The sequence below is a fragment of the Talpa europaea genome (genome assembly GCF_964194135.1).
Source record: "Talpa europaea genome assembly, chromosome: 1".
NCBI lineage: Eukaryota > Metazoa > Chordata > Mammalia > Eulipotyphla > Talpidae > Talpa > Talpa europaea.
The window spans coordinates 46,410,250-46,438,009 of NC_140073.1; the positions used below are offsets into that span (position 1 = coordinate 46,410,250).

The following is a 27,760-nucleotide window of genomic DNA, read 5'->3' on the forward strand; positions in this document are numbered from 1 at the left end:
ACTCAGTTACCAGTCCATATTTGATCATTTCTAGTGACAGAATTCTCTACCCCCAACACAGTCTTTTGCCATTTTTGCACAGGTCAAACTATTAACTCAGGCTGAGCTACAATCTGCTTTGTTTTATCTTTAATCTTACTGATCCTAGTAAATTTTTTAGTGTTCTAGAGCGGTAATGTTTTTGTTATCTTAGTAATGCTTATGGAAGGCACTGCACACTGATAGTTCATGGGTTATACCTGGCATATTTTGTTTGAACAGCTGGCCAGCACAGGGCTAGGTAAACCACAAACCTATAGCAGGATGAGGCAGTGGTTTTGCCTTAGAGTCTAAGATAATCATGAACAAGAGCTGAGCAGAAGCTGCCCTCTTTGACAGGGCAGGAGCTCCTTAACTCTGAGATTGTGTCAATTTTAAATGACTTTTTATTAAGACTTATGTATATAAGATACTTGGCAAAGTAGCTAGAACCTAATGAATGCTCAATAGATGGTAGTGTCTTTCTTTTTTTTTTTTTTAAGATTTATTTATTTATTTATACATACAATCACTGGGTACAGTCAGAAGCACAGGAGGGTGAGAGAATTCACCAGATCCAGAGTGGGGAGCAGAGCAGGCAGAAGGACTGAAGTACACTGCTGAGGGGAGCAGCGGGCGGCAGGAGAGGTCTGCGCGCCATGTGGGACCCTCCTCTGGTGGCCGGGGAGCAGCCGGGGATGAACCGGTGCTACAGAGGCTGTGGGCAGCTTCGCAGCCCAGCGCTCAACCGCTGCACCACCGGGGAGGCCCGGTAGTGTCTTCTTCACGCTAAAACCTCCTGGTGGTTCCTTCTCTAGTCTAGTTACTTTCCTTAGAAGGATCCCATCTTCTTTCTAACTTTAAAGTTACCTTCTAAATGAGGCCTTCTTTCGCTACCCCTAAGGAAAACTGACATTCCCTCCTCTCACATACCTAACACTACATACTTAATTTATCTAGCTTATTGCTGGTCTTTCTATATACATTATAAGATCCATAAGGCAAGAGTTTGTATCTTTTTAAAAAAATTTAAATGGCTGTATCCCTGACTCCTAGAAAAGTGCCAGACATTTGGTAGGTATTGGATAATTGCTTAATGGAGAAAAAATGTTTCTCAATGTCTGGTGCCCAGGTTTACACAAAATATTCCAGGTGTGGGCTGACAAGTGGTGTGCACTGTAGGACAATTTTCTTTCTTGTCAACATAGCTTAAGGTTGCATTAAAGACTAAAATTAATAGATTATAATCTTATGAGAGTATATTTTGTAAAATAGGGATCATAAGCTATTTACTTGAAAAAATATTAATAGCACGAATTTCTTCATAAAAAACTATCCTGAGAACAAAGTGGGGTGGGACTAAGGTGGCAGACTATGGGAATTTTGGTAGTGTACGTAGCGTGGTGACAACACTTGAAGGGGGAGATCCCACACTTGTAAAACACAGCAATGATGTAAACCAGTGATACCTCAATAGTAAAAAAATCCTTACTCATGTAAATTATGCAGCTGAATAGTTATTTAAAAGACTTTTTTAGATAAAATCCTGCCATTTGCAGCAACATGGATGGAGCTAGAAGAGATGATGCTCAGTGAAGTAAATCAGCAGGAAAAAGAAATAATCCTGGATGGTCTCACTCATAGGAGGGATATAGGGGAAACAAACAGGGGATCAGGGAATAAAAAGACAAAACTAGCAGGCGAATTATAAATCAGAGACATTCAGCAGGGAAGGTAGAGGGAGAGGGATCAAAATGGGAGGGAAGAACACAAGGGACTGAAGTGACAGTTCACGGGTGTCTTGTTGGTAATTTTATGGGGATTATACCTCAGTTGTTTTTATAGTATCACTCCATAACCTGAGTGAGGGAGTTCAATTCCTATTTGCTTTTTTATCTAAGTCCTTACTTACATAGGTAGGCCAACTCCTTTCTATTTCTCTTTGGCTGCAAGTAATGTTTAATTCCCAGGCGTAAGATCAGTAGTTGCTATTGTAGTGAATGTTCCTACTGAGATCAATAGTTTTCAGAATGGGAAATAGATCTGGTATTAGCCTCTACAGAGTGATATAAGTAAATGCTATTTATTTATAAGATAAATGATGAGACAAAAAACCTTATTTGCCTTAAATCTTTGGGAAAAACTTAGGACTAAAAACTATCTATGGTAAAGGTTTTCTCTCCATATCCAGGTTCATTTTGAATGCTTTCTTCCCTAAACCTATAATTATAAGCACCCACTAATTTTTTACAAGTGACTAGGTAGTTTAATAGAGTTGTCTTTTATTGGTGGGAGATTCTGAACTCTAGTAAGATTATCCAGTTTTATTTGGCTATTTAGTTCAAACAGAAGTTTTGCTTCTCTTTGAGGCTGGCAAATGAGCAGGGTAATCCCAGTAAACACAGCATAGCCTCCATTTACAAATATATACATACCTGAAAGAAGGTCCTTGGTGGGGGGGTTGTTTGAAGAAAGAATGCATGAATCACTTTGACTCTTGGCAACTGTCCTGATTTGAGATTGGAATTCAGAACTGTTGAGAAGAGACATCTGCTTTTGTGGAGCTTTGCCTTTCATAGTCATAGACTCTAAACTCTGTCCTGAATTAAGATGGTGCTGTAGTCCAAAGAAAGAGTTCTTTATTGCATCAGAGTTCTCTGCAAAGTACAAGTGGTCCTTCCCCCTGTTTAAAAACAAGGGAGAACTTCAGCAGTATATTAGCCATTAGAGAAACATCTACCTTGTAAGAGACAGAAAGTAGATTAGTGGTTGATAGCAGTGTAACTTAGGTGTTTTGTAAGTTTGTTTTTCATTTCCAGGTGAAATGAAAAATAGATGCTTTATCTATGGTTGTGTGGTTGTGAAGGGAGGCCATGAAATAAAAAGCTCAGCATTGAGCCTAACACAAAGCAAGTGCTTCATAAACAAAAATTTTAAAGTAAAATCTATTTCAATTACTCCATTGTGTTTCATAAAATACTGCCTTTTCCTTCACAGACATCTATTATGGCATCTATATATAATTTAGTCACAGCAATATATTTGCATGTTGGCTTCTCTACTAGATTGTGAGCGATCTTATAAAAGCAGAATTGTGTCTTATTAATTTATATGCCCAGCACCTGGTCTGGACTGGGACTATAGTATGTACTTAAAACTTATGTGCCAAATGAGTAACTGCCTTTAGTCTTTTACCCAAGCACAAATGAAAGACAGAAACTGTAAGTCCAGTGAGAGTTAGCGAATACCAGATTGACTGGTACCAGGTGTAATAATTACCTTGGAGTGGTTGATCTACTACTGTTGGCTGCTAACTCTTTTCCATCAGTTTTGGTGCTAAGTACCCTATGAGGCCTTGATGGAACCAGAAACTGGATATTGCTGGGTTCAGTATTTTCTCTGAATCCCTGCTCAGATAAAAGCACATTTTCTGTCACGTCAGTGGTAGGAAGAGGACTGTAGGTATCGTAAGTTTCTGACAGAGGCTCCAGGGCAAGTGAGACCTAAAAGAGACATGTAATATATCAGAAATTTTCTTACCATTCATTTATTTTAAGACTCCCTGCTTAATACACACTAATGGTTCCCATTCCGTATAGACCTTATAAATCAAATACAGCCTATCTCAGAAATCTCTCCTCTCACCGTGTTCCCTCTCCCCGCCCCCCAAATCCTGTCCCCATTCTACATATACTAATTACTTAGGGCTCTAAATGTAGCTTATATTCACCCCTAATACCTCTGCATATGTGCAGTTTCCCCCAGTAATACTCTCTTTGTGAAAGCTTCTTGGGTAAAGATAAGAGATGTCATATCTACTTCCTTCTTCATGTTTCTATTTACTCTGTATAATCCACCAGTATAAAAGCACCAATACTGAATACTTTACTGCACACTAGAAGCTATGCTATGTTCACCACACAGAGAAGCTCTGAGATGATAGAACTGCTAGGAAAGCAAGTTATCCTACTTTGGAAATTAAAAAAAATTATAAAATTAAATAAAATTAAAAAAAAAAGCTGTAGCTTAGAGGAAGTGTTTACAACTTTCAGCCCATCATCCTGATTAGATTATGCAATCCTCAAAGGCATCAACTGTCATATTCATCTTTTATGGATTAATTAGCATAGTACTTGCACATATAGTACACTAGTCTACTATGCCTAGGAATGAACACCTAATGGCCTGACATATAAAAGGATGATTTAGCACCTTATTTTTAGTTGGCACCTTATTTGCATGTTGGCTTCTCTACTAGATTGTGAGCGATCTTATAAAAGCAGAATTGTGTGAGAAAAACATGGCTCTATTCTACCGTGCGGAAGTGGAGGTGAAAAGGTGAAAAGCTGGTTGAACACAAAGATGAAAACGCAGTCATTTTAATTTTCCTTTATCATCACATTCCTATGAGTTCTGTTTTTCCTCTTAAAAGGCTCTCTACTTCTCTGAAAGGCCTAATGGTGGAATAAAAAGTAAAATCAAGACTAAAGCAAAACAGAGAAGAAATAGGAGGATATAGATCAAAAGAAAAGAATGGTAGTGTTTAAAGTTCAATTTCAATGACAGAGAAAGCAGAGGGAATTGTTTAAGCAGTCAAAGAAAGTTAAATTATGATGAATGAGCTAACACAAAATTGAAAGATTGCCGTTAGACGTTTTAAGATGTCTCTGGGAAGGTTAATGGGATAATTTGTGCAGAGAAACTGCCAAGAAACAGACTCAATAAAACACACCTGGGTCTTGAGGAGAATTTAGTTCATGAGCCAAGTAACATAAATCCTTTAAATCTATTCATCATCAAGATTTTCTGCAAAGACAAGTGACAGGAATGCAGTGGGATAAATACTCTGTGCGGTGATCACTCGAATAGCAAATGTAAATGTCAGAAAGTGTTCCCTTGCCATTCATCTTTTGCCAAAAACCTGCCTCTGCATTCTAGAAACAAAAGAGACACTGAGAATAAAGGTTATGTGCTGTGTCATCAACCTCCTTAACAGCCTGACCCACTGGCTGGTGACTGAGTGTGGCTTTTCCCTAAGCATATCTGAACCAGTCACAAAACAATTCAAAGGCTTATAGTCCCAGTGACCCCTGGAGAAAGGAGAAAGTCCAGGGGCCTGGCACACCTATACAACCAAAACACACGTAATGGCCCAACTTCTCTGTTCCGTTGACAGGTAGTTGTTGACACTAACACAGCGCAAGGCTCTGTGCTGCTGCCTGAGGCAAAAACAAAACATGAAATCTGATCTAAGGGATAACAGTATCTTATAGGCAGACTTAAAATGCTTTTATTTTAAATGGTAAGAGAAACTAATGCCATTTGCAGCAACACGGATAGAGCTAGAAGGAATGATGCTCAGTGAAATAAGTCAGAAGGAAAATGAAAAATATCAGATGGTTTCACTTAAAGGAGGAACATAGGGGAACCAAATAAGACATCAGGGGGGAAAAATAATAACAATACAAAGCACAACAAAACAAAACAATAACAAACAGACAATTATAAGCCAGAGACAAATCCTGCAGGGGAGGAGGTGGGAGAGGGATCAAAGGGAGGGAGGGAGGAGCAGAGGGGACTGAGGTGATGGTGCTTGGGTGAACTGGTGAAGGATATTCTATGGGACTGCACCAGGGGGGCGGGGAGAGCAAACATTGTTTAAAAATGAACAATGATGTGAAATATATATAAATTAAAAATATGAAAAAAACATTAAACGGTAAATTCTAAGATGAGGATGTGTAATTGGGTGGGTCCTAAGCAAACACTACCGAGCAGTCAGAGCTTAGGGAAGATGTGAGAAAGGAGTGGCAAAGATGGTTTGCAGGAATGAAATACACACACCTGAGTTTAAAATCTGAAATAAGAATTAGATAAGGCTGGGGGAGTGGGGGTGAAGTAAAATATTCCAGGCAGAGGGAACTGTATGAATCAAGCTTTGGAGGTATAAAATAAAGAGTATCATTCTAGCAATTCCTATCAGTCCAAGGGTTAGCCATTTCTAAGCCCTCTGTTTGCACATAATTAACCCAATACACTTCTGTATTCATTTCTCATAGTGCCATTCCCTACCACCTCAGACATGCTCCTTCACAACCATGGCTCACCTTTGGACTTACTCCTTTGCCACCCCCTTCACTGAGCCATATAGAATTTCCATTTTATAAAAATGACCATACCACTTTCACTGAACATCCCTTTCTTTGTTCCATTTTCCCTAGAGTCTTCTCTAATGTAAACTAATTTTTCCATTCACCAGCACAAAGGAAATTATCTTATTCCATTTTGATGCCATCTCCAGACCACCATTCTATCCCTAAATACATAACAATTTGAAGCCTATGTCATCCACAAGTACCATGAATATACATTATGATTTTCACATCCATAACAGAATAACTTCAGGGGCATTCCCAGATCTTCTTTCAGTTATTCAAGGTTCCCCACAAAGAAAAATCAAGGACCACATAACTTCAGTGTTAAATTTTACCAAACATTTAATCAGTTCAATACAAACTCTTCCAAAGAACAGAACAGAAAGCTCTTCTCGAATCATTTTTATGCATTTTTTGCCACCATTGCTCTGATATCTAAACAAAAGACAATGCAACAACAACAAAAATTACAGATGAATATCTCTCAGAAACATATATATATAAAAATCCTCAATGACATTAAAAAATAAAGGGTGGGCCTCCCCTGGTGCGCAGCGGTTGAGCGCTGGGCTGTGAAACTGCCTGCAGCCTCTGCAGTGTCGGTTTGATCCCCGGCTGCTCCCCGGCCACCGGAGGGAGGGTCCCACATGGCGCGCAGACCTCTTCTGCCGCCTGCTGCTCCCCTCAGCAGTGTACTTTGGTCCTTCTACCTGCTCTGCTTCCCGCTCTGGCTCTCGTGAATTCTCTCACCCACCCGCGCTTCTGACTATACCCAGTGCTTGTATGTATAAATAAATAAATAAATAAATAAACAAACAAACAAACAAATAAATAAATAAATAAAGGGTTACTATATCATCACTCCAAGAGCTGCATCCCAGGAATAAGAGTCTAGTTTAGTTTCTAAACTTATCGAGTAAATACAGTAAATAAATCATAACAGATCAAAAGAAAAAACCAAATGACTATCCCAACATAAAAAGAAAAAAAAATCTGATAAAATTCAGTTATGATAAAACACCGGAGAACTTGGGAAAGAGGTAGTTTCTTATTGATAAAGAACATATACAAAAAAATCTAACTTAATATCGTATTTAATAATGAAAGGCCAAACTCTTTGCTCTCACAAACAAGAATAAGGTAAGGATATCAGTCCTCTACTCAACATTGTCAGTGCAATAAGGCAAGAAAATGGAATAAAAGGCATATAAGTTGGAAAAGAAGTAAAACGATCTTTATCCACAGTAAAACGATGTATTATCTACATATGATATAACTGTCTATCTTGAAAATCCTCAGCAGTCAACAAAAAGCAGGAATACTTTTGGAAAAAATACAACAAAAAGTGTGTTGGACCTATGTGCTGCAAATCGCAAAGCATGGTAGAGAGAAATTAAAGACTTAAATAAATGGAGAATTATACTCCATTGTTCATATATGTTCACTGACTAAAAGTCAACTGTTCCCAGTGTGATCTATACATTCTACAGAACCTCAACAAAAATCCCAGCAAGTATTTTTATAGAAAATAATAAGCTGGTTCTAAAATTTATGTGGAAATGCAAAGGACCTAGAATAGAATAACTTCCAAAAAGCAAAAATTTGAGGGCTCAGACCACCTGATTTTAAGATGTTTAATAATGCTTTCGAAGGCAGAAATACAGATCAGTGGAAATAAACATCCAGAAATAGACTCATGCATATATAATCAACAAACTTTGTGTATAAAGATTCCAACATAATTTAATGGACAATGTTTTTAATAAATGGGACTAGAACTAGAGGAAAAACTGAATTCTGGCTTTACTTCATAGCACACACAAGCATTAACTAGACATGAATATACCTAAATGCAAAAGCTAAAAGTGAACAAATTTTAGAGGAAAATACTGCTGTAAGAAAAATCTTTACAGTATAGTTAAGTAAACAAATGGTAAATCAGTAAAATTTGATTAGATTAAAAAAGGAAAATCTTTAGAGCTTTGGTGTAGGGAAATACTTATTAGCTAGGATATAAAAAGCAGAAATCATAAAGGGTAAAATTGGTAAATGATATTTAATTAAATGAAAAACCTCTACCCTTCAAAAGACACCATTAAGATTAAAAAGTCACAAGCTGGGAAAATAACTCCACATATAAAAACAACCCATGTATATCCCAAATATTAAAAAAGCTCTTAAAATTAAGAAAGATCAATAACTTCTTTTTAAAATGGGCAAAACACTTGGATAGCCATTTCACCAAAGTAGACCAAGGGTTAATATATTTTTCCTATGAAGGAGACAAAGTTGTATTTCAGGTTTTATGTGCCATACACTCTGTCATAATTACTCGACCCTGCTGCTGTAGAATGAGAACCACCACAAATCATACATGATTGAGAGTGGTTGTACTCTAACAAGACTATCTGGGGGAAGTAGTATGTAGATCCCTAAGATAAAAGAATGGCCAAAAATCCATGAAAAGATACTCAACATTAATCATCAGAAAATGCAAACTAAAACCACAATTTGATAATAGCAAATACCCATTAAAACGACAAAAATTCAAGAGTAACCATACCAAGTGCTGGTGAAGATGTGGCACAACCAGAATGTTTATATACTGGTGATATGAATGTAAAATAGTACAATCACTTTGAAAACAGTTTGACAGTATCTTAAAAAGTTAAACATTTGAGTTAGCATTTTCACTTGCATGTTGTCCCCAGAGAAATAAAAACACACGTTCACACAGAATTGCTTTATTCAAAATACTCAAAAAGGGAGAAGAAATTCAAATGTCTTCCAAGTGGGAAATGGACAAAATATTGTGCACTGTTCTTACAGTGGAATATAAGTACAAAAAGGAAATACTGCTATACAAAATAATACAGATGAATTTCTAAAACTGCTTTCTTTCACCTATTCTATTAATATTTATTAAGCTGGACAAGGAATCAATGGGTTTCCACCATAAGGTTTTAAGAGGTACAGCCAGGTCCTGAGCTTGTCCAAAGACCTGGCCACAGCCCTGGGCAGCACTGAGGTGCATATCAGGTTTTGTGTGAAATGCGTGAATTGTGAATTAGATCTCAATTTTTTTAAAAGAGGAAAAAAAACTACCTGGAATAATCTTATACTCAAACTGTTTTCATTGTTCTTTTTCTCTCCCACCCCAGTCATTGATCATATATGGATATGTGGATATAATTTAAACTATATTTAATGTCATTAATTAATTAATTAATTAATTAATTTTTAAAAAAGATTTATTTTATTTATTTATACAAGCACTGGGTATAGTCAGAAGCACGGGAGGGTGAGAGAATTCACCAGAGCCAGAGCGGGGAGCAGAGCAGGCAGAAGGACCGAAGTACACTGCTGAGGGGAGCAGCGGGCGGCAGGAGAGGTCTGCGCGCCATGTGGGACCCTCCTCCGGTGGCCGGGGAGCAGCCGGGGATCGAACTGGCGCCGCAGAGGCAGCGGGCAGCTTCGCAACCCAGCGTTCAACCGCTGCGCCACCGGGGAGGCCCATGTCATTAATTAATTTAAATGACTTAAATGTTATCACTTTAAAACCATTTTCCATGGTGCTACACAATTATAACTATTTTTATCTAAGGAAACAAAATACCCCACTAGTAGATTATAATTTTAATACTGTTAAATTGTTTTCAACGTTTCAATATTTCCATACCTAGAGCTCTCTTTTTATGGTGCTATGGAGCTTCCTTTTTTTTTTTTAAAGATTTATTTATTTATTTATACAAGCACTGGGTACAGTCAGAAGCACGGGAGGGTGAGAGAATTCACCAGAGCCATTGCAGGGAACAGAACAGGCAGAGTGACGAAATACACTGCTGAGGGGAGCAGCGGGTGGCAGGAGAGGTCTGTGTGCCATATGGGACCCTCGCCGGTGGCCGGGGATCGAACTGGCACTGCAGAGGCTGCGGGCAGCTTTGCAGCCCAGTGCTCAACCACTGAGCCACCAGGGGAGGCCCATATGGTGCTTCCTTAAGATAAGTTTCCAGGGTTGAAATTATTGAGGTGAATGAGAAATAATTTTTTTTTCTTTTAAAGAGGCATGTATTATTTATTTATTTGTTTGTTTGTTTGCTTGTTTATACATGCACTGGGTACAGTCAGAAGCGCGGGAGGGTGAGAGAATTCACCAGAGCCAGAGCGGGAGGAGAGCAGGCAGAAGGACCGAAGTACACTGCTGTGGGGAGCAGCGGGCGGCAGGAGAGGTCTGCGCGCCATGTGGGACCCTCCTCTGGTGGCCGGGGAGCAGCCGGGGATCGAACTGGCGCTGCAGAGGCTGCGGGCAGCTTCGCAACCCAGCGCTCAACCGCTGCGCCACCGGGGAGGCCCGAATGAGAAATAATTTTACGGCACTTGAAATTTAATTCCAAAGTGTCTTGTAGGTCTGACTTAAACATATACCATTATCAGAAAAGTCTGATAAACTAGACTCATTTTGGTATTTTAAATTTAATATATTGTAAATAAATTATAATAAATACAATAAATAAAATGTTAACTTCACTTACATGAGTGTACTTTTGTACTCTATTTGTTCCACTGACATGATTATGTGCTTGTGGTTTTTTTAATAGGGTTCTTTCATCAAATGTTAGATGTTCTTTCCTCATCTCTTTGAATTATTTTCTTATATATATATTTAAATTTCTATACAAATGTTCAGAAAACGTTTGACAAGATATAAAACTCATAAAATTTCTAAGGGATTTGAATACTCAGAATTCTCTAGGAGGCACTCCCAAAGAGTCTCTCTCAGGAAAGGGACCCTTCTATAGTCTTTCCTACCAGCCTGCCCATATATCTATAGCATAATTTGTATCACACTGTCCTCTACTTGTGACTTCTCTATTTTCTCCTACTTGACTCTGAAACACTAAACTAAATGTCTTATTTCTCTATCCTGAGTTAGGAGTACATAACAGTATATCTAAGAGAAAAAGAAATGAGTGAATGAATACATCAAAAATACCACTTATGTGGGTCAAAAATTTATTGCTGCTTGATACCATGTTAGGGACAAAGAAAGTAGAAAACATTGTCCCTCCCCAGAGGATCTAAAAACTAAAAGGAGGAAAATTAAAGGGAGACTACTATTATACAATTTTGGAGACTATATAGGATTACAGAAGAATAATGATTATGTAATTAATGTCATTGTGAATTTAACAAAGAGTATAGAGAAGAATGAATGCAGTAGGTGTTGGGAAGACTGAGGACTTGAGGTGGGCAAGAGAGGGCTAAGGATACAGGTAAGTCTGTGAGTAAAAACTTGAAACAGGTATAAAGTGGGAATTAGCATGGTATTAGGGAGTCATGTACCCGGATATTCTAAAAACAGACTCAACAATTACTGCCCAAAAATATGCTTCAAAGAATTAAAATATTTTTACCTGGAGTTCTCCAAGTTTCTTAGATGTTGGTGAAACAATGGTAAAAAATCCATTAATGTGATGGGTTGGAGAAAGCTGGGCTAGTCCACTGATCTGAACTCTACCAATTGGAAGATGATCAAATTTGGTGATTACTTCCAGCACCAACATAGCCATATCTAATCAGAAACAATTATAACACAGATATTTTTCATTAACTTTTATTTTTTTGGAAGCAGGCAGAGGAGTGTGCATTAGGAAACATTTCACTTAAATAATTATTTTATTTTCAATAAACTACTTATTTACCACTCATTCAAGGGGTGTGGAAGAGAGAACCCAAGATCAAAAGAACAATAATGTTCTAGAGAATGACAAATACTTCACATTAAACAGTGAATGAAACTATTTGGTATACCAAGATAAGGAAAATAATTCAAAAGAGTTGTTTTTTTTTTAACAACAAGAACTGAAGCTTTGGCTTTTTTAATGTCACAGCAACAATTTCTCAGTTCATTTCATTCTCATCATTTCTATTAGACAAAGGGCTTTTTTTGCATAGATGCAAGGGTTGGTGCCTGCCTCCCAGGAGTATCTAACAAGTTGCTACTCCTGTGTTATATCTGGTGCAGTGAGATATGGAGAGCATTTGGAATGAAAAGGAATAGACATAAACTCCTTAACTATATTCTTCAATTAATCATTCAGGCTTAGTATGTTCACAGTCCTAATTTATTACTGGAGAAATATAGTGCGAGTGTATGCAATTTCAGGACAATATAACTTATGAATATTTTTGTGCTTAAGTTGAGAAAAAGGTTCATTCCACCATTTGCTCAATAGTTTAATGAAAAGAACACAGCCCTCATAATTAAAAGACTTTTGACTGTGTCCTGGCACTAATACTCATAAGCTACTTCTGCAGGCCACAGTTGTCTATAAATAAGTATTATAATACCTACATCACAGCTGTGTAAGGAATGGGGCTACTGGAAAGAAAACACATACTAGTGTCTTCTCACATGGTAATTGCTTAGTGCTTGTTATGAGCCTTTAGACAAATAAGTTAATAGATCATAGTCCCTGTCTTACCTACTATTGGATGTTAACTAAATCATAGGAAGTTCTTAATAGGCTTCTGACCTCTATCCTGCACTTTTCTGTGGAATTAGAATCCCTATCGTCCAACATTCTCACCCCGCATCCTTCCCCCCTACCCCTGAGAAAAGGGTGATAAAACTGTGTGACCTTAGAAAGGATTCATTTCATCTCTCTAAACCTCAATTACACTTGTCTGTAAAAGAGAAAAAATATCTATCTAGCAGGGTAAGGATCAGAAATATTATGTTATCAACTGCTAGCACAGAGCATACTCTCAACAAAGAGGAGCTATTATAAAATTTGACTCCTCAATAATGAACAATGCCCATAGATTAAAAAGTACATAATAACATCTATTGCTAACAACATAACCTCAGGTTTAAAAATGATAAGACAAAAACCAAACCTGTTAGATAAGAGGTAAACTGCTTTGGACCACAGCGAATAGCGTAACGTGTAGTTGTTCTCACAGCTTTTGGTTCAGTCTGCAATGCATCCCTAGGACAAAAGAGGGTTCCATCTGACGTTTCTCCCCACCATCTCACTCGGACCAGTACACAGGCAGGAGGCTTTGCAATCTTCCATATGACTTTATTAACAGTAAGTTTCAGAAAGCAGCGCAGCTGGCCTTCAACTAGGGGTGGTAAGCTTGTAGATGGAGAAATGTCACTCAGACCTGTGGAGGAATACAAGAACACTATGTCAAAATTTATACTACATAGAGAAAACATACACAGTTGACAACTGGGGATTGGGGTACTGACCTATGCAGCCAAAAATCTGTGTGTAACTTTTGACTGCTCCCAACCTTAACTATTAACAGCCACTGTTGATTGAAAGCGTAATCAATACCAACATATATTTTGTATGTTATATATTATGTATTATATTTTAAAAATAAAGTATACTAGAGAACAGAAAATGTTAAAATCTTAAGAGAAAATACATCTATATACTAATTGAAAAAAATCCATTTATAAGTGGACCTATGCAATTCAAACCTACTGTAATCTGCTTTTTGAATGAAACCACTTTAGCCTCTTCAAAAATGTTTATCCTACCTACTCTAGAATTAGCAAAGCAGACAATAAAATACCTTATCTGGTCACAAATGCCACTCTGATAACTCATTAATTTAGGGTTTGACTCAGGTTATTCTTAGTAAGACATGTTAATTCAAGCTCCTCTTTTACTGAAAGATACAATTGAAAAAATACAAATATACAATGATACAATGTAAAACCTAAGTAGTTGAAATTTTTCTTCTAAGTACTGTTATTTTGCTTATTGCGATATCTAATTTTTAAGATGTTGCCTTAACCTAACTCTTACTTTAAAATTATCATTAAACATAAAACAACAATGACCTTCACCCGAGTCTTAAAAAGACTAATTCTATGCCTTACAACTCAGGATTTCAACAAAGACATTAAATGATCTTTTCTTTCCTGTTGACATTGACATTATCTGAGGACAGAGACCATCACATCAGATTTTGCCACTTTTTTTTTTTTTTTGCACAGTGCTGAATTCTTAATATTTATTGGCTCTTTTATTTACTGGATTTCAGACATAATAAACTATAATTGAGGCAATTAATCATGAATTTCCATAAAACTTTCCCTGTTTTATATGGAAGAACCTGATTACTTTCCATTCACAGTATTTTCTAACCAAGACTGGGAGAAGAATTAAGGAACCAGTCCTCTATTACATACACCTTTCTAGTTCTCTGACTTTTCCCTTAGAGAATGACCATGCCTGACAAGAAGAAAATATACTGGAGTGCATCTGATCAGGAATGTATACAATCAATCCTATGGATTTCTAAAGTGAACACCACCTCTGCTCTCTACTATGGAGAAAAGACCCACCATCATTTTTATGGATATCTAGTTTTAATATAAAAATTATACACAGGACTATACATGAGCATCACCACATATGTTTAAGTGGTTAGACACAAGGAGTCCAGCATTAAACACTTTCATGCTTCTTTCTGACTTACATTCTTCTATCATTTCTGGCAGGAAAGGCACTGCCTTAAAACTACAATTGGATAAGACTTCAATCTTCAACAACTAATCATTACCACTATTCCTAAAAACTCTTTACCTATAATGTGAAAAAAGAGTCAACCTATGTTTTGGGTTTGTTTGTTTTTTCCTTTTGCTTTTTGAGGCAGTCCTGTAAAGATTCAAATTCCAGTTTCCTATCTGTTCTAGGTTTCTAACACAAATATTCTCGTTGGAGCTACTATTTCCCTGCTCTTTTAGTGAGCTTGTTCCTCCTTGAGCAAACAAACGTGATATCGCCCTCCTGCTACACATTTTCATCTTCTCAGATCCTTCAAGGATGCTCATGCCCTCACCCCAATCCAACCCTACCACCTCCTAACCCATTCTTTCTTCCTCTTTTCCTCTACAACTGTCTTTTCCAGTTTCTGCCTGTATCCCTTCATGCTGCATGATTGTTGTATCATGATTCACTAATTTCTACCCAGTCCTGCTGCTTTGTGCTTGTTCTTGGGAGTTCAAAAATGCGAAATATGATCCTTGCCTATTAGGATTATTGCCCTTACTCCCCTCTAGTCTCAGATAGACCTCCAAAGCTACACGCACACACACATTTAACTTTTTCATCAAAAACATGTTTAAATCCTGACGCTGTAATGTGCAGCACGTGACTATAGTTAATAACACATTATCGTACATTTGCAAGCTATCTAAAGAGTAGATCTTAGAAGTTCTCATCACAAGAAAAAAACTTTACAACTGTGAATTGTGATGGATGTTAATTAGACTTGTGATTATTTCGCCATACATACAAATATGGAATCATTATGTTGCACATCTGAAACTAACATGTCATGTCAGTTTCATCTCAACAGAAAAAGTGAAAAAAAAAATTCTAAAATTTTCTGTTCCCTTCTTCTAAGAGTCCCACCTGTAGGTATCCCTTTAGTCCTCAGATCGCCCCATTTATCTGTTCACTCTGCCACTTCCAGAGCCCATTTCCTTTTCATTCGTTGGAAGGGCAATTGCCCTCTTTTAGCCTTCTGATTCCTAGTTATTCTCCCTCCTCCTTTCCTTTTTTTTTTTTTTTAAACAGGAGGCTTGGGGATGGGGGGGAGACAGGTGAGGGGGTCTCCCTGAAATTCTCCACGCCCTGCTCTTCTAACCCCACCCTATTACGCTTTCCTCAACCTATTGATCGTGTAGGTTACCTCGCTTCTTGCGGCCACGGCCGCCTCCGGGCCCCTGGCCTTTTCTTTGTTTCATGACCCGTCCGAGTTCTTCTTCAAGTCAATTCCAGCGCCAGCGCCTAAACTGTGTCCTCCCGCCATCCCTTCCCACAGCGCCTGCGTTCCCCGGCAACCGGCGCCGCAGGGCAGCCTGGGAGGCAGGAAGAAGCGCCTCTTCCTCTAACAACCTTCGGGAGGCAGAGTGAAAGGAAGGCGCCAAGAACTCCTTCCCGCCAAAAGACTACAACACCCAGGATGCTTTGCTACATTACCTCTGCAGGGTTGGACAGGGTCCCCGCCAGCTGCGCACGCGCAAAGGGATACTCCCACCGAGGACTTCATTGCCCAGGGTGCATTGCCCTCAGAAGAGTTTCTTCTTCCGGCGAGGGTCGTCGAGGTCTCCCTGTGGGGTCTGCAGGGTCCGCAGACTCCGTTACCCAGCTTCCTTTGTGGAGGGCTGTTGCGCACTTCCGGTGGAAGCGCCGAGGAGAAGGGGTGGGGTTTAATGAGCCGGTGGGCGGTAGGCGGTGCTGCTGGTAGCTGGGTGCTGTCCAGAGGCGACAGGGCGTCGCTAGGGGAGCGAGCTGTGACCGGTTGAGCCGTGCTTAGCGTGCGACGGAGCTTTAGCTGCAGTTTGACTACGTGCGGCCTCCACTTCATGTCGGCCCTCGAGAAGAGCATGCACCTTGGACGTCTGCCCTCTCGCCCTCCTCTGCCTGGGAGCGGGGGCAGCCAGAGCGGAACCAAGATGCGAATGGGGTACGTGACCCGAACCCCCTCTCCCGAGAGCCCAGGCCTGAGCCATTGGAGGGTTGGGTCTCTGGGTATTCAGAGCGGCGAGGGAGGCTGAGGATGGGAAAGAATTTTGGCGGCGGCCTGGAGACGTTTAGATGGAGTGGAAGGCAGATTGGGGGGACTAGGAGAAGCGCGAAGTCAATGGAAATGGGAGGACAAAGTACTGAAGGGAAAGGGATTGAGGCAAAGATTGGGGAAGCTCAGAGGGTGGGGATGGGAGGAGGCACATCCAGAAGAGGAGATGGAGGAGGAGGTTTGAGGAAAGAGAGCAGAGCTCTGACAAAGGTGTGGGGGAATCTGCCAGGGGCAGGGTCGTTGAGGGAAGTGGGGAATGACAGAAAAGTTGAAGAGAATTAGTGAAACAACCCAAGAAAGATTTCGGAGGACTAAGAACTGGATATTAAAAATACTGAGGGTGATAGAGAATAATTGAGGCAGGGTTGGAGGAGGATAGACCTAGGGAGCAGAAGGTTCTAGAGTTTCCAGAGCTGTGAGAGGCATATTAGGTCTCTTAGGGGATAACTGAAATCTCTGAAGGGAGAAATGACAAAGCTTGGGGGACAGACCTAAAAAAAGGTGGAGAATATTGCTAAAGAGACTGTGAAAGGTAAAAGAAATGTGCTGAGAAGCTGAGGGTAGGGAATAAGGGGAGAAGAGATGGAGGAGTGGTCCGAGGTGCTTGGAGAGTGACCATGGGCTCTAGAGGTTGAAAACGACTGAGAATAGGGTTTGTTGAATGGAAGTGCTGCACATTAAAGGAAGCTTAAGGAGGAAGATTTGGGCAATTCATTTTTGCTGGACAAATAGATCTGTTGGAAGCTATCTTGTCGTTTTTTAGGACTCGGAATTAATGAAGCATTGAGAGAAACCTTAAAATGTTTTGGGTGAAACCATTTACAGGGAAGAGAGGAACTGTGTTGAAGAGACAGCCTTTTGGAATTTTAGGTTGTTGAATGTCTTGTGCCAGGTTCGGGGATCCTTAGGTGAGAGACTGTAATGCAGTGAACTTGGGAGAGGCTATTAATGAGTCAGAGAGAATTAAATAGGCATTTGATTTTAAGAATATTTGTAGTGTCAGGATTCTGGAGACTAGTGACTGTAAAAAGAAAAGGGGTAGGAAACGACATGTGGGTGTGAGGTAGCCAACAGTGCATTTTTAGACTTCTAGAGATGGGCTGGTAGATTTTCTTGATAAAAGGACTAGAGAGGAGAAACCTTGTTCTGAAGAAATAATGTATATAAAAACTGATCAAAAAGGAAATGAGGATGGGAAATACAGTACTGTAAAAGTGGTTTCTAGGAATGAAGAGGAAGGAGAATTCTATAAATTAAAACAGTGGGATAGAGGGGTGCTATGAATGGTTGGGAAAACCAGGGAATTGCAGAAACCAAGAATTAAAGTGGAAACTGAATGATAACATAGAAGTAAAATGAGAAAACTGATAGCATATAAGCCCATGGACCGACAATTGAAAGTACTAGTAGAAGGATACTTAGAAGGTAAAATGAAGATTCTTTGGGTGTTGAAAGACAGAAAGGCAAGGCTGTAACATGAATAAGGAGGATCTGAAAACTGATCCAAAACAGATTATTTGGATCTGGGAGCTTACACTGGGGGTGGGGGTGTAAAATTAATGTAATATTTATTGTTGATCTGTATCTTAGTTGCTGTCTTTCTTAAACTTAACTTTGATCTTTCAGTATACCAGCACTCTCTCACAAAATATATATATGAAATACTAGCTTTTGAATAACTCCACATGCTTCAGATAATTTTAATTGGAGTATACAACTTCTCATTTTGTTAAAACAAAGTGATAATGGGCCTGAGGAAAAAGACTAAGAAAATAAAAGGAAAATCTGATTATAAGATTGTATAATTGTTGGCAACTTATACCCTTTAAATAGATGTTTTGGTTAATTTAATTTAGGTTAACTGCTTATCTTGGAAAATCAAGTTGTTTAGGAAGATGCTTCTTTATAGTATTGTGAAGGAAAAAAAGCATATATTAATGAATCTTATGTGGTCCTCCAGTTACTTTCCTATATTTTTTTCTCTATGTCCATATGAGGCTGTTTTAACAACAGCCTCATGTAAGTCTGTTGGTGATAATAGAGACTCTCTCCCCTCTAGAATCAATGCTGGAAGAGATCTTAGAAATGATCTCTTCTCATCCCTGTACTATACAGTTGAACAAACTGAGACTCAAAGAGACTAAGAGGCAGGGGATAGTATTTTCTTTTAATAAATGAGAAAACTGAAACTCAGATCTTATTTCTACGTTGGCACCCTAGAAACTTAGTGGTAGCATAAGGACTTGGGTTTTTTGACTTTGAGACCTGTGTTTTTTGAATCCATAGTTGTTCTGGCAGTACTTAATTTGAGTTGTGTCTATACTCTAGGATTTCATCTTTCTTTTTCAGTCAGTCCTGATTTATGAAATCTCACTTCCACCAGTTTCAAAGTATCTTTCTTTATTTCTGCTTTTACTCTTTCACTTTTTTATATTTCTTTCTTTTTCTGCTCCCCCATCTATCTTACGTATTCCTTTAACACTCTTCTATGACTTATTCTTTCAACTATTTTTTATAATCCCTTGCCTTCAACTTCATTAAATCTTATTTTGATTTGTTTTACTATTCAGGGTAGTTTTTAATTTATGATTTTTCTTGAGTTTCCGTATTTTAATTTTTAATATTGGTCTTAGTAATTTCAGAATATTACTAGATAATGTAATAATAGCAGTTTCTTTGTTTTTAGTAACTACTTTGTGCCAGGCATTGTAGTCGTAATTTTATGGATGTTATTTTATTTAATCTGCCCACAGCTTTACAAGGGAGGTATTTCCCTGCATTTGTAGATAAAGAAGTTTCATACTCAGAGAGGAAAGGTCACCCAACTAACATTTGGCAGAACCAGGATTCAATCTAGGTCTAGTATCTAGAATCCAGTCCCTTTTTAAAACACCAACACTTTCTCTTGAATACAGCCTGAAACCCTGGTTTCATTGTTCATTGGTAGATGATTGCAAAAATCCATGGTTTTGAACTTTTTAATTAAAACTTCTGGATCTATTCTGATTAAAGTAGATTTGGGGTCTCTGCTTTCAAATGGCATATCAGTTTGTTAGGATTGTCATAATACTATAGATTAGGTGATTTATAAACAACACAAATTTATTTCTATAGTTCTCTAGGGTTAAGTACAAGATCAAAGTAATGGCAGATTCGGTGACTGGTGAAAACTTTCGTAGACAGTGGTCTTTTTTCACTGTGTCCTCACATGATGGAAGGGAGGAGGGACTTCGCTTGGTCTCTTCTATAGGGGCACTAATCCCCTTCATGAGTGTAAACCCTTATGATTCATCACCTCCCAAATGCCCTTATTTCCAAATACCATCGCATTGGGTGTTGGGATTTAACATGAATTGTGAGGAGAAACAAATGTTAAAGCTATGGCACCTGGTGTGCTTGAAAGAGTAAAATTTGAGAATCATTGCATTTAGTACATTCCATTTCTAGTTGAGATTATGGTTTGTTAAAACCACTTACTTTCAACGTATTTTTGGTTTATCATTAGTGTTACTTTTCTGTAGTTTTATCTTGCATTTCTACAGTGCTTTAACTGGTGTGTACTTATTAGTGCTTTCTGTATTACTCTATGAGGTAAATTCGGGCAAGGGTTAATCTCTTAGTGAGAAAACTGATGTTCATTGACTTACCTAATACCACAGAATCCTAAGTGGTAGAAACAAGATTCTGTATGGGTTAGCCTGTTCTGGAGATGTCAAATAAATGAAATCATACACTATGTGGTCTTTTGGCATGACTTCTTTTACTTACTGTTTTTAAGTTATATTAGTACTTCATTCCTTTTTATTACTCTAATGATTTTCCACTGTATAGATATGCCACATTTTATTTGCTGGGCACTGAGTTGTTTCCAGGGTTTTGTTTGTTTGTTTGTTTGCTATTATAAATAATGCTGCTGTGAACATTCACTTGCAAATCTTTGTGTGGGATATGTTTGCATTTCTCTTGGGTAAATAAGAATGGAATTGTTGGGTCATATGGTAAATTATCTTTAACTTTTTTTTTTTAAGGAAGGATACTCTTTTTTTTTTTTAAGATTTATTTATTTATACAAGCACTGGGTACAGTCAGAAGCGCAGGAGGGTGAGAGAATTCACCAGAGCCAGAGTGGGGAGCAGAGCAGGCAGAAAGACCGAAGTACACTGCTGAGGGGAGCAGCGGGCAGCAGGAGAGGTCTGCGCACCATGTGGGACCCTCCTCCAGTGGCCGGGGAGCAGCCGCGGATCGAACCGGCGCTGCAGAGGCTGCGGGCAGCTTCGCAACCCGGTGCTCAACCGCTGCGCCACCAGGGAGGCCCTATCTTTAACTTTTTAAGAAACTGCCAAAGTCTTTTCCAAAGTGGCTCTTTGAAGCTCTCTATGTATTAGGGATATTTTGTCTTTATAAGTATTAGAAATAGTTTTCCAAGTAGTCCTTTTACTTTACTTATGATATTTTTTGCCATGTAAAAAGTTTTGTTTTAAATTTTGATATACTTAGATCTATCTAGAATGCAGTGCTTCTGGATTGTGAATCACAGAAAGAAGACATTTCCTTCTTCCAGGTTATAAAGGAATTCGTACATGTTTTTTTCCCCAGGACCTGTATGGTTTCTTCTTTTATGTCCATTTCAGCTTTATCTTAATGTGCAAAATGAGGAACATACCCAACTTTATCCTTACTCACACGCTATTCAGTTGTTGTAATGCCATTTATTAAAAAGTCCTTTTCCCATTATATGAAAGGGAAATAAAAACTAGACCCTTTTCCCACTAATTAAAGTGACATATCTATCATCTGCCAAATTTCCACATAGATAGGGATCTGCATACTTGGAGTTTCTTTTACCTGTTTATTTATATGCCACTACCACATTTTTAATTAGAGAGGTGTTACTATGTTTTAGTAATTGTAGAGGTAGTTTTCTCCTCATTCTTTTTAGTATCTAGCTACTCTTACTTGTTTATTATTACAAATAAATTTTCTAATCAACTAGATGAATGACAGGAAAAAATTCTGATCGTATTTGTATTGGGACTACATTAAACATTTAACTTATAATAAACATTTTTATGACATTGAGTCTCTTGAAAAAAGTATGTCTTTCAATTGTAGGAATCCTTTTTGATAGAAAAATATTTCAGACCCCAAAAGTTATATTTAATATACTGTTACTTAAATATTAACAAAATAAAACTAGGGATAAATTCCTTATTAGTGTTATTATAAATGTAACATATTTTCTATTTAAATACATATTTATTTTTTTTAATTTTTTTAATTAATTAATTATTTATTTATATAAGCACTGGGTACAGTCAGAAGTGCAGGCTGGTGAGAGAATTCACCAGAGTCAGAGCGGGGAGCAGAGCAGGCAGAAGGACCGAAGCACACTGCTGAGGGGAGCAGCGGGCGGCGGGAGAGGTCTGTGCGCCATGTGGGACCCTCCTCCGTTGGCTGGGGAGCAGCCGGGGAGCAGCCCGGGATCGAACTGGCGCTGCAGAGGCTGCGGGCAGCTTCGCAACCCGGGACTCAACCGCTGCGCCACCGGGGAGGCCCCTTAAATACATATTTAAACCTAGAAAATACCCTCAGTTCAAATTAGCAATATTCCAGAAGTGTGAACTAATGTAATTTTTTGTTAATAACTTCAAGTGGTGAAACCAGGATTATGTGTGATTAATAGGAAATTCCAGCGTGATTCAGTCCTTCACCTGTGTCATCTGCGACCCATTTGCATTCTTTCTTTTGCCATCCTGAGAAATGTTGCTTTTCACTTTATGGTTGTGTGATGGCTGCTGCATCTCCGTTTACCTTTATTCTAACTTTCCCAATAAAAAGGAAAAAACCAGGGGTCTCCCTAGTGGCGCAGCGGTTGAGCACTGGGCTGCGAAGCTGCCCGCAGCCTCTGCAGCGCTGGTTTGATCCCCAGCCGCCGGGTGAGGGTCCCACATGGTGCGCAGACCTCTCCTGCCGCCCCTGCTGCTCCCCTCAGCAGTGTGTTTCGGTCTATCTGTTCTGCTCCCCACTCTGGCTCTGGTGAATTCTCTCACCCTCCCTCGCTTCTAACTATACCCAGTGCTTGTATAAATAAATAAATAAATCTAAAAAAAGAAAAGGAAAAAACCAGGGTAAAGGAAGATCCTTTAGATTTTTTTCTAGGAAAGTAAAATTCCCCACATATTTTTCCCTTAGGTCTTAGTGTCCAGACGTAAGTCACATGTCCACAGTAAGACCAGTCACCGGCAGAGGGAATGAGATTACTTTGACTGGTTTAGGCCAATGGAATGATGTGATTCCAAGTCCTTGACTGATGGACATAACGAGACTTCCCACTGGCCTCTAAAATAATTTGGAATTCCATTAGTGAATAGAGAGTGGTAGTAAATGGGGAAAGGAATATCTTGAGTACAGAGTAAATGTCAACTGCTGACATTAAGTGGGGGAAACTGATTTTTGTGATTTCAAATTCCCTGCTGATCTCACTGCAATAAAGGTAAAGGATGCAATCTCTACCCCATCCTCATTTTCCCTTCTCATCCCTGTGCCAGATTTGAGCCCCTTGATCAGAGCACTTCTGAACAAAGGTCTTATTTTTCTATTGTTGCTACTGTTTCTTTAGTGTCTCCAAAATTGGATCATGGCATTTTTTTAAGCCTAAGAAGCCCTCCTTGTTACTTGATATGAGATTGGAGAAAACACCTCTGGTTGGTTGAGAAAAAAGCTTTTTTCATGCTATGAGATAGTTTCTTTTAGAGAAGAAAGTTTAATTCATAACTCTATTGAAAGGGTGATCCACTTATGTGCCACACATGGGTGTTCTTTAAAATACAGTATTGATGCCCAGTTCCAAGCACAGACTACCAATGTATTTTGAAGATTGAATAAAAGATTATGTTAAAAAAAAAATCCAGTCATTCTAAACCGTAGAAGAAGGCTGTACTTGTTTACTAGCGGTCTCTCCTTGTAAACCGTGTTTCTTCTCTGTGTGTTCATTGTCATCGGACATTTTCCAGGTGTAAATGAAAATCCTGTCTTTGCCACTAATAAGTCAAGTGACTTTTGTCAAGTTATTTTTCTTCTTTGTGGGCATCACTAACACAGTATGGTATATGCAAAGAATACTTTGGCACCAGACATCCTTGCTCCACTGATATTCAGAGTGACTCTTGAGTAAGTTATTGAACTTCTCTGAGCCTGTATTCCCAGTCTTTAAAATGAGATACTTTTCTTACAGAATTTAAAGTGCTGCTTGGTATATAATGGACAGCTACTTGTTCCCTTTCATAAAATAAGACTTGGGTTAAATGATCTCTAATAACTGAGCTAGTATGTAGTTTTTAGAAAATTTAAGTCTGCTCCTTTAATAACATACCCTTGTCATTAGTAATGTACACTTCAAATTACCATGACCTCAGACAGCCATCTGCTTGCCTTCTTTCTATACTTCTTTCTATACTCTTCAGTATTACTAATTAGGCCTTTTTGTTTGTTTTAATGCAAGTGGTGCCTTGATTTCAATAGCTAGCTGCAGTTAAACTTAAGTATTTTGCCTCTCCTACAGCTAGAGATTTGTGACAATGACTAGGCCTGCTACTGTGTAGCTCATGACTCATAAAATACTCTTAACAGACTTACACAGCCAAATAGATTTTGAAGTTTTTATACCTATTTGCATTTGAAACCTTCTCTTAAAAACATATAATTTATATTCTTATTCCTTGTTCTCTAAATAGGCAAGGAAAAATTTTCTTCTCTTACTCCTTTCTTCCCCTCCTGTCCCTTCTTTCCTAACTAGTAGATCATATAATTTTGTTGGTTTTGGTGATTATCTCCTAGTAAGCATCCTCTTATATAGTAGGTAAGCAGTATATCGTGTGTATATATCTGATTGTACCCAGTGCATGTATAAACAAACAAACAAATAAATAAATAAAACATGCCTCTATAAAAAATTTATTAAAAAAATAAAAAATAAAAGCTATTTTCCTTTATAAAATATAATTTTATTTCAATACTGACATTTAGGTAAATTGTAATATGTTCACAAATACCTTTTCTTAATTTTAGATTTAAAATACTCATGGTTGAAACTCGTAGTTGAAATTGGCCTCTTAAAGATTCATATTTCTTAATTTTATCAATTTTTAAAAAATATTTATTTTTTTATACAAGCACTGGGACAGTCAGAAGCACGGGAGGGTGAGAGAATTCACCAGAGCCAGAGCGGGGAGCAGAGCAGGCAGAAGGACCGAAGTACACTGCTGAGGGGAGCAGCGAGCAGCAGGAGAGGTCTGCGCGTCATGTGGGACCCTCTTCCAGTGGCTGGGGAGCAGCCAGGGATCGAACTGGCGCCTCAGAGGCCGCAGGCAGCTTCGCAACCCGGCGCTCAACCGCTGCGCCACCGGGGAGGCCGAATTTTATCAATATTTGACAATATATCTCTTTCTCTGCCTCCTCAAACCTGAAAGTTAAGTCTATTACTATAACAGTGTAAATGTCAATTAACAGTTATTTTCAGACTAGCTGCATTTTATAGGATTGGACTTTTCTGTCCTTTCCCAATTTATCTTTAAGACTGTTTATTATTTAAGAATGAAGACTGTTTTCAGAGAGGTAGTACCTATACATTGGTAATTATAAAATGTGGGAACCAGAGCAAGCAGTCTACTGTAAAAGCTTGCATTAAAAACTCTGCATAGTTTTGTCCTGGGCAGTGTCAGTTCCCTAAATGTTTCTTGCCCTTAACCAGTGCCAAGTTTATTTTGCTTGGAGGGATTTCCATTTTACCTTTTCAATTCCTGCTCATCTTTAAAACCCATAAAATATCCAGACTCTTCTAGCTCCTTTATTTGCTCTGTCTCTTCTCTGAGCATCAATAACATTTGTGGTCATTGTTATTTCTACTCACTTGTCAATGACTACATTACTACTTGTTGTTGCATTTTAAATATTATGTCAAATACAAAGGAGCAAAGAATATGCAATGGAACATGGACAGTTTGTTCAATAAATGGTGCTGGGAAAACTGGACCACTACGTGCAAAAAAATGAAACTAGACCACTGCCTCTCACTGTGCACAAAAATCAACTCAAAATAGATAAAAGAACTGGACATAAGTCCTGAAACCATAAAATATATAGAAGAAAATATAAGTAAAACACTATGACATACATCTCAAAAACATATTTAAAGACTCATCACCCAAAGCAAAGAAAGTCAAGGAAAAGATAAACACCTGGGATTACATCCCTCTGAAAAGCTTCTGTACAGCAAAAGAGACATTAACCAAAACACAGAGACACCCCACTGATTGGGAAAGAAATCTTTACATTCCATACAACTGATAAGGGACTGATCACAAAGATACACAAAGAACTGACAGGACTCAACAAAAACAAAGTAAACAATCCAGTCAAGAAATGGGCAGAAGAACTTAAAAGACTTCTCTCCAAAGAGGAAATGCAAATGGCCAACAGGCATATGAAAAAAATGTTCAACATCCCTTATAATCAGGGAAATGCAGATTAAAACCACATTGAGATACCACCTTACACTAATAAGAATGGCACATATCAAAAAACCAAGCAACAACAGATGTTGGCGAGGATGTGGTGGAAAAGGAATTCTCCTGCATTGCTGGTGGGAATGCAGACTGGTCCAACCACTATGGAAAGCTGTCTGGAGGTTCCTCAGTCTACTAAAAATGGAGCTACCATATTACCCGGCAGTTCCACTCCTAGGGAATTACCCAAAGGACACAGAAACATTGATTCAAAAGAACACCTGTACCCCTGTGTTTATTGCAGCACTATTTATAATAGGTAAAACCAGGAAAGAACGCAAATGCCCAAAAATAGATGACTGGATCAAGAAGATGTGGCACATATACACAATGGAATATTATTCAGCAATCAAAAAGATAAACTCATGCCATTTACAGCAACGTGGATGGAGCTTGAAGGAATTAAGCTCAGTGAAATAAGCCAGAAAGAAAAAAGAAAAATATCGCATAGTTTCACTTATAGCAGGAATATAGGGGAACCAAATGAGACATCAGTGTGAAAAAAAATAGTAAGTACAAAACACAACAAAGCAAAAACAGACAATTATAAATCAGAGAAATACTGCAGGGGAGGAGGAGGGAGAGGGATCAGAGGGAGGGAGGGAGGAGCACAGGGGACTGAGGTGATGGTGCACGGGTGCATTGGTGAGGGAAATTCTATGGGGACTGTGACACCTGAAGGAGTGGGGGGAAGCAAATAGTGTTTAAAAATGAACAATGATGTAAAAAATAAAAAAATTAAAAAAAAACCTGTCAAATATATCTGTGATAATTTAAATTGATAATTATCATAATTGATCACTGTAATTTATATTTCATGGTAACTTTTTTTAATAAGCTTTTTTTTAAAGATTTATTTTATTTATTTATGCAAGCACTGGGTACAGTCAGAAGTGCAGGAGGGTGAGAGAATTCACCAGAGCCAGAGTGGGAAACAGAACAGGTAGAGTGACGAAGTACACTGCTGAGGGGAGCAGCGGGCGAGACTAGAGGTCTGCGCGCCATGTGGGACCCTCACCAGCAGCTGGGGATCGAACTGGTGCTGCAGAGGCTGCGGGCAGCTTGGCAGCCCAGCGCTCAACCGCTGCGCCACCAGGGGAGGCCTCTATTTCATGGTAACTTTTTAAAATTTCCACAATAAAATTTAAGGTCCTAGAATAGAGGGACCTTTGTTTTGATTTCTTTGTGTTTTCTATGGAAGCACAGTTAAATAAATGTTCTTATAAGATTTGATTTAGTGGACATGTGGTACACAGCATTATTTAATGCAATAACAAACTTTTCCTGACCATCCAGCCTGCACTGATCTTTCCATTTTTTTGTCCTTTTATATTACCTATTACTTATACCACGGATTGATAAACTTTGTGTAAAGGGCCAGATAGTATTTTATGCTTTACATAGCAACTATTCAAG

The 27,760-nt window shown here is 38.5% G+C and overlaps 2 protein-coding genes across 2 annotated transcripts in view; one reads left to right on the forward strand and one right to left on the reverse strand.

The window, feature by feature from the left end:
- C2CD3 (C2 domain containing 3 centriole elongation regulator) overlaps positions 1-15,948 on the reverse strand; it is a gene marked incomplete at both ends in the record, with an annotated part of 107,652 nt that extends 91,704 nt beyond the window's left edge. The window contains 5 exons of the mRNA XM_084242013.1: positions 2,454-2,701; positions 3,298-3,521; positions 11,588-11,745; positions 13,074-13,343; positions 15,894-15,948. Coding sequence (XP_084098139.1) covers positions 2,454-2,701; positions 3,298-3,521; positions 11,588-11,745; positions 13,074-13,343; positions 15,894-15,948 — 955 coding nt within the window. The remainder of the gene's footprint in view (positions 1-2,453; positions 2,702-3,297; positions 3,522-11,587; positions 11,746-13,073; positions 13,344-15,893) is intronic.
- Positions 15,949-16,569: 621 nt separating this feature from the next.
- The window catches only part of PPME1 (protein phosphatase methylesterase 1), a gene marked incomplete at both ends in the record, with an annotated part of 64,643 nt that continues 53,452 nt past the window's right edge, over positions 16,570-27,760 (forward strand). Inside the window, one exon of the mRNA XM_084232014.1 lies at positions 16,570-16,670. Coding sequence (XP_084088140.1) covers positions 16,570-16,670 — 101 coding nt within the window. The remainder of the gene's footprint in view (positions 16,671-27,760) is intronic.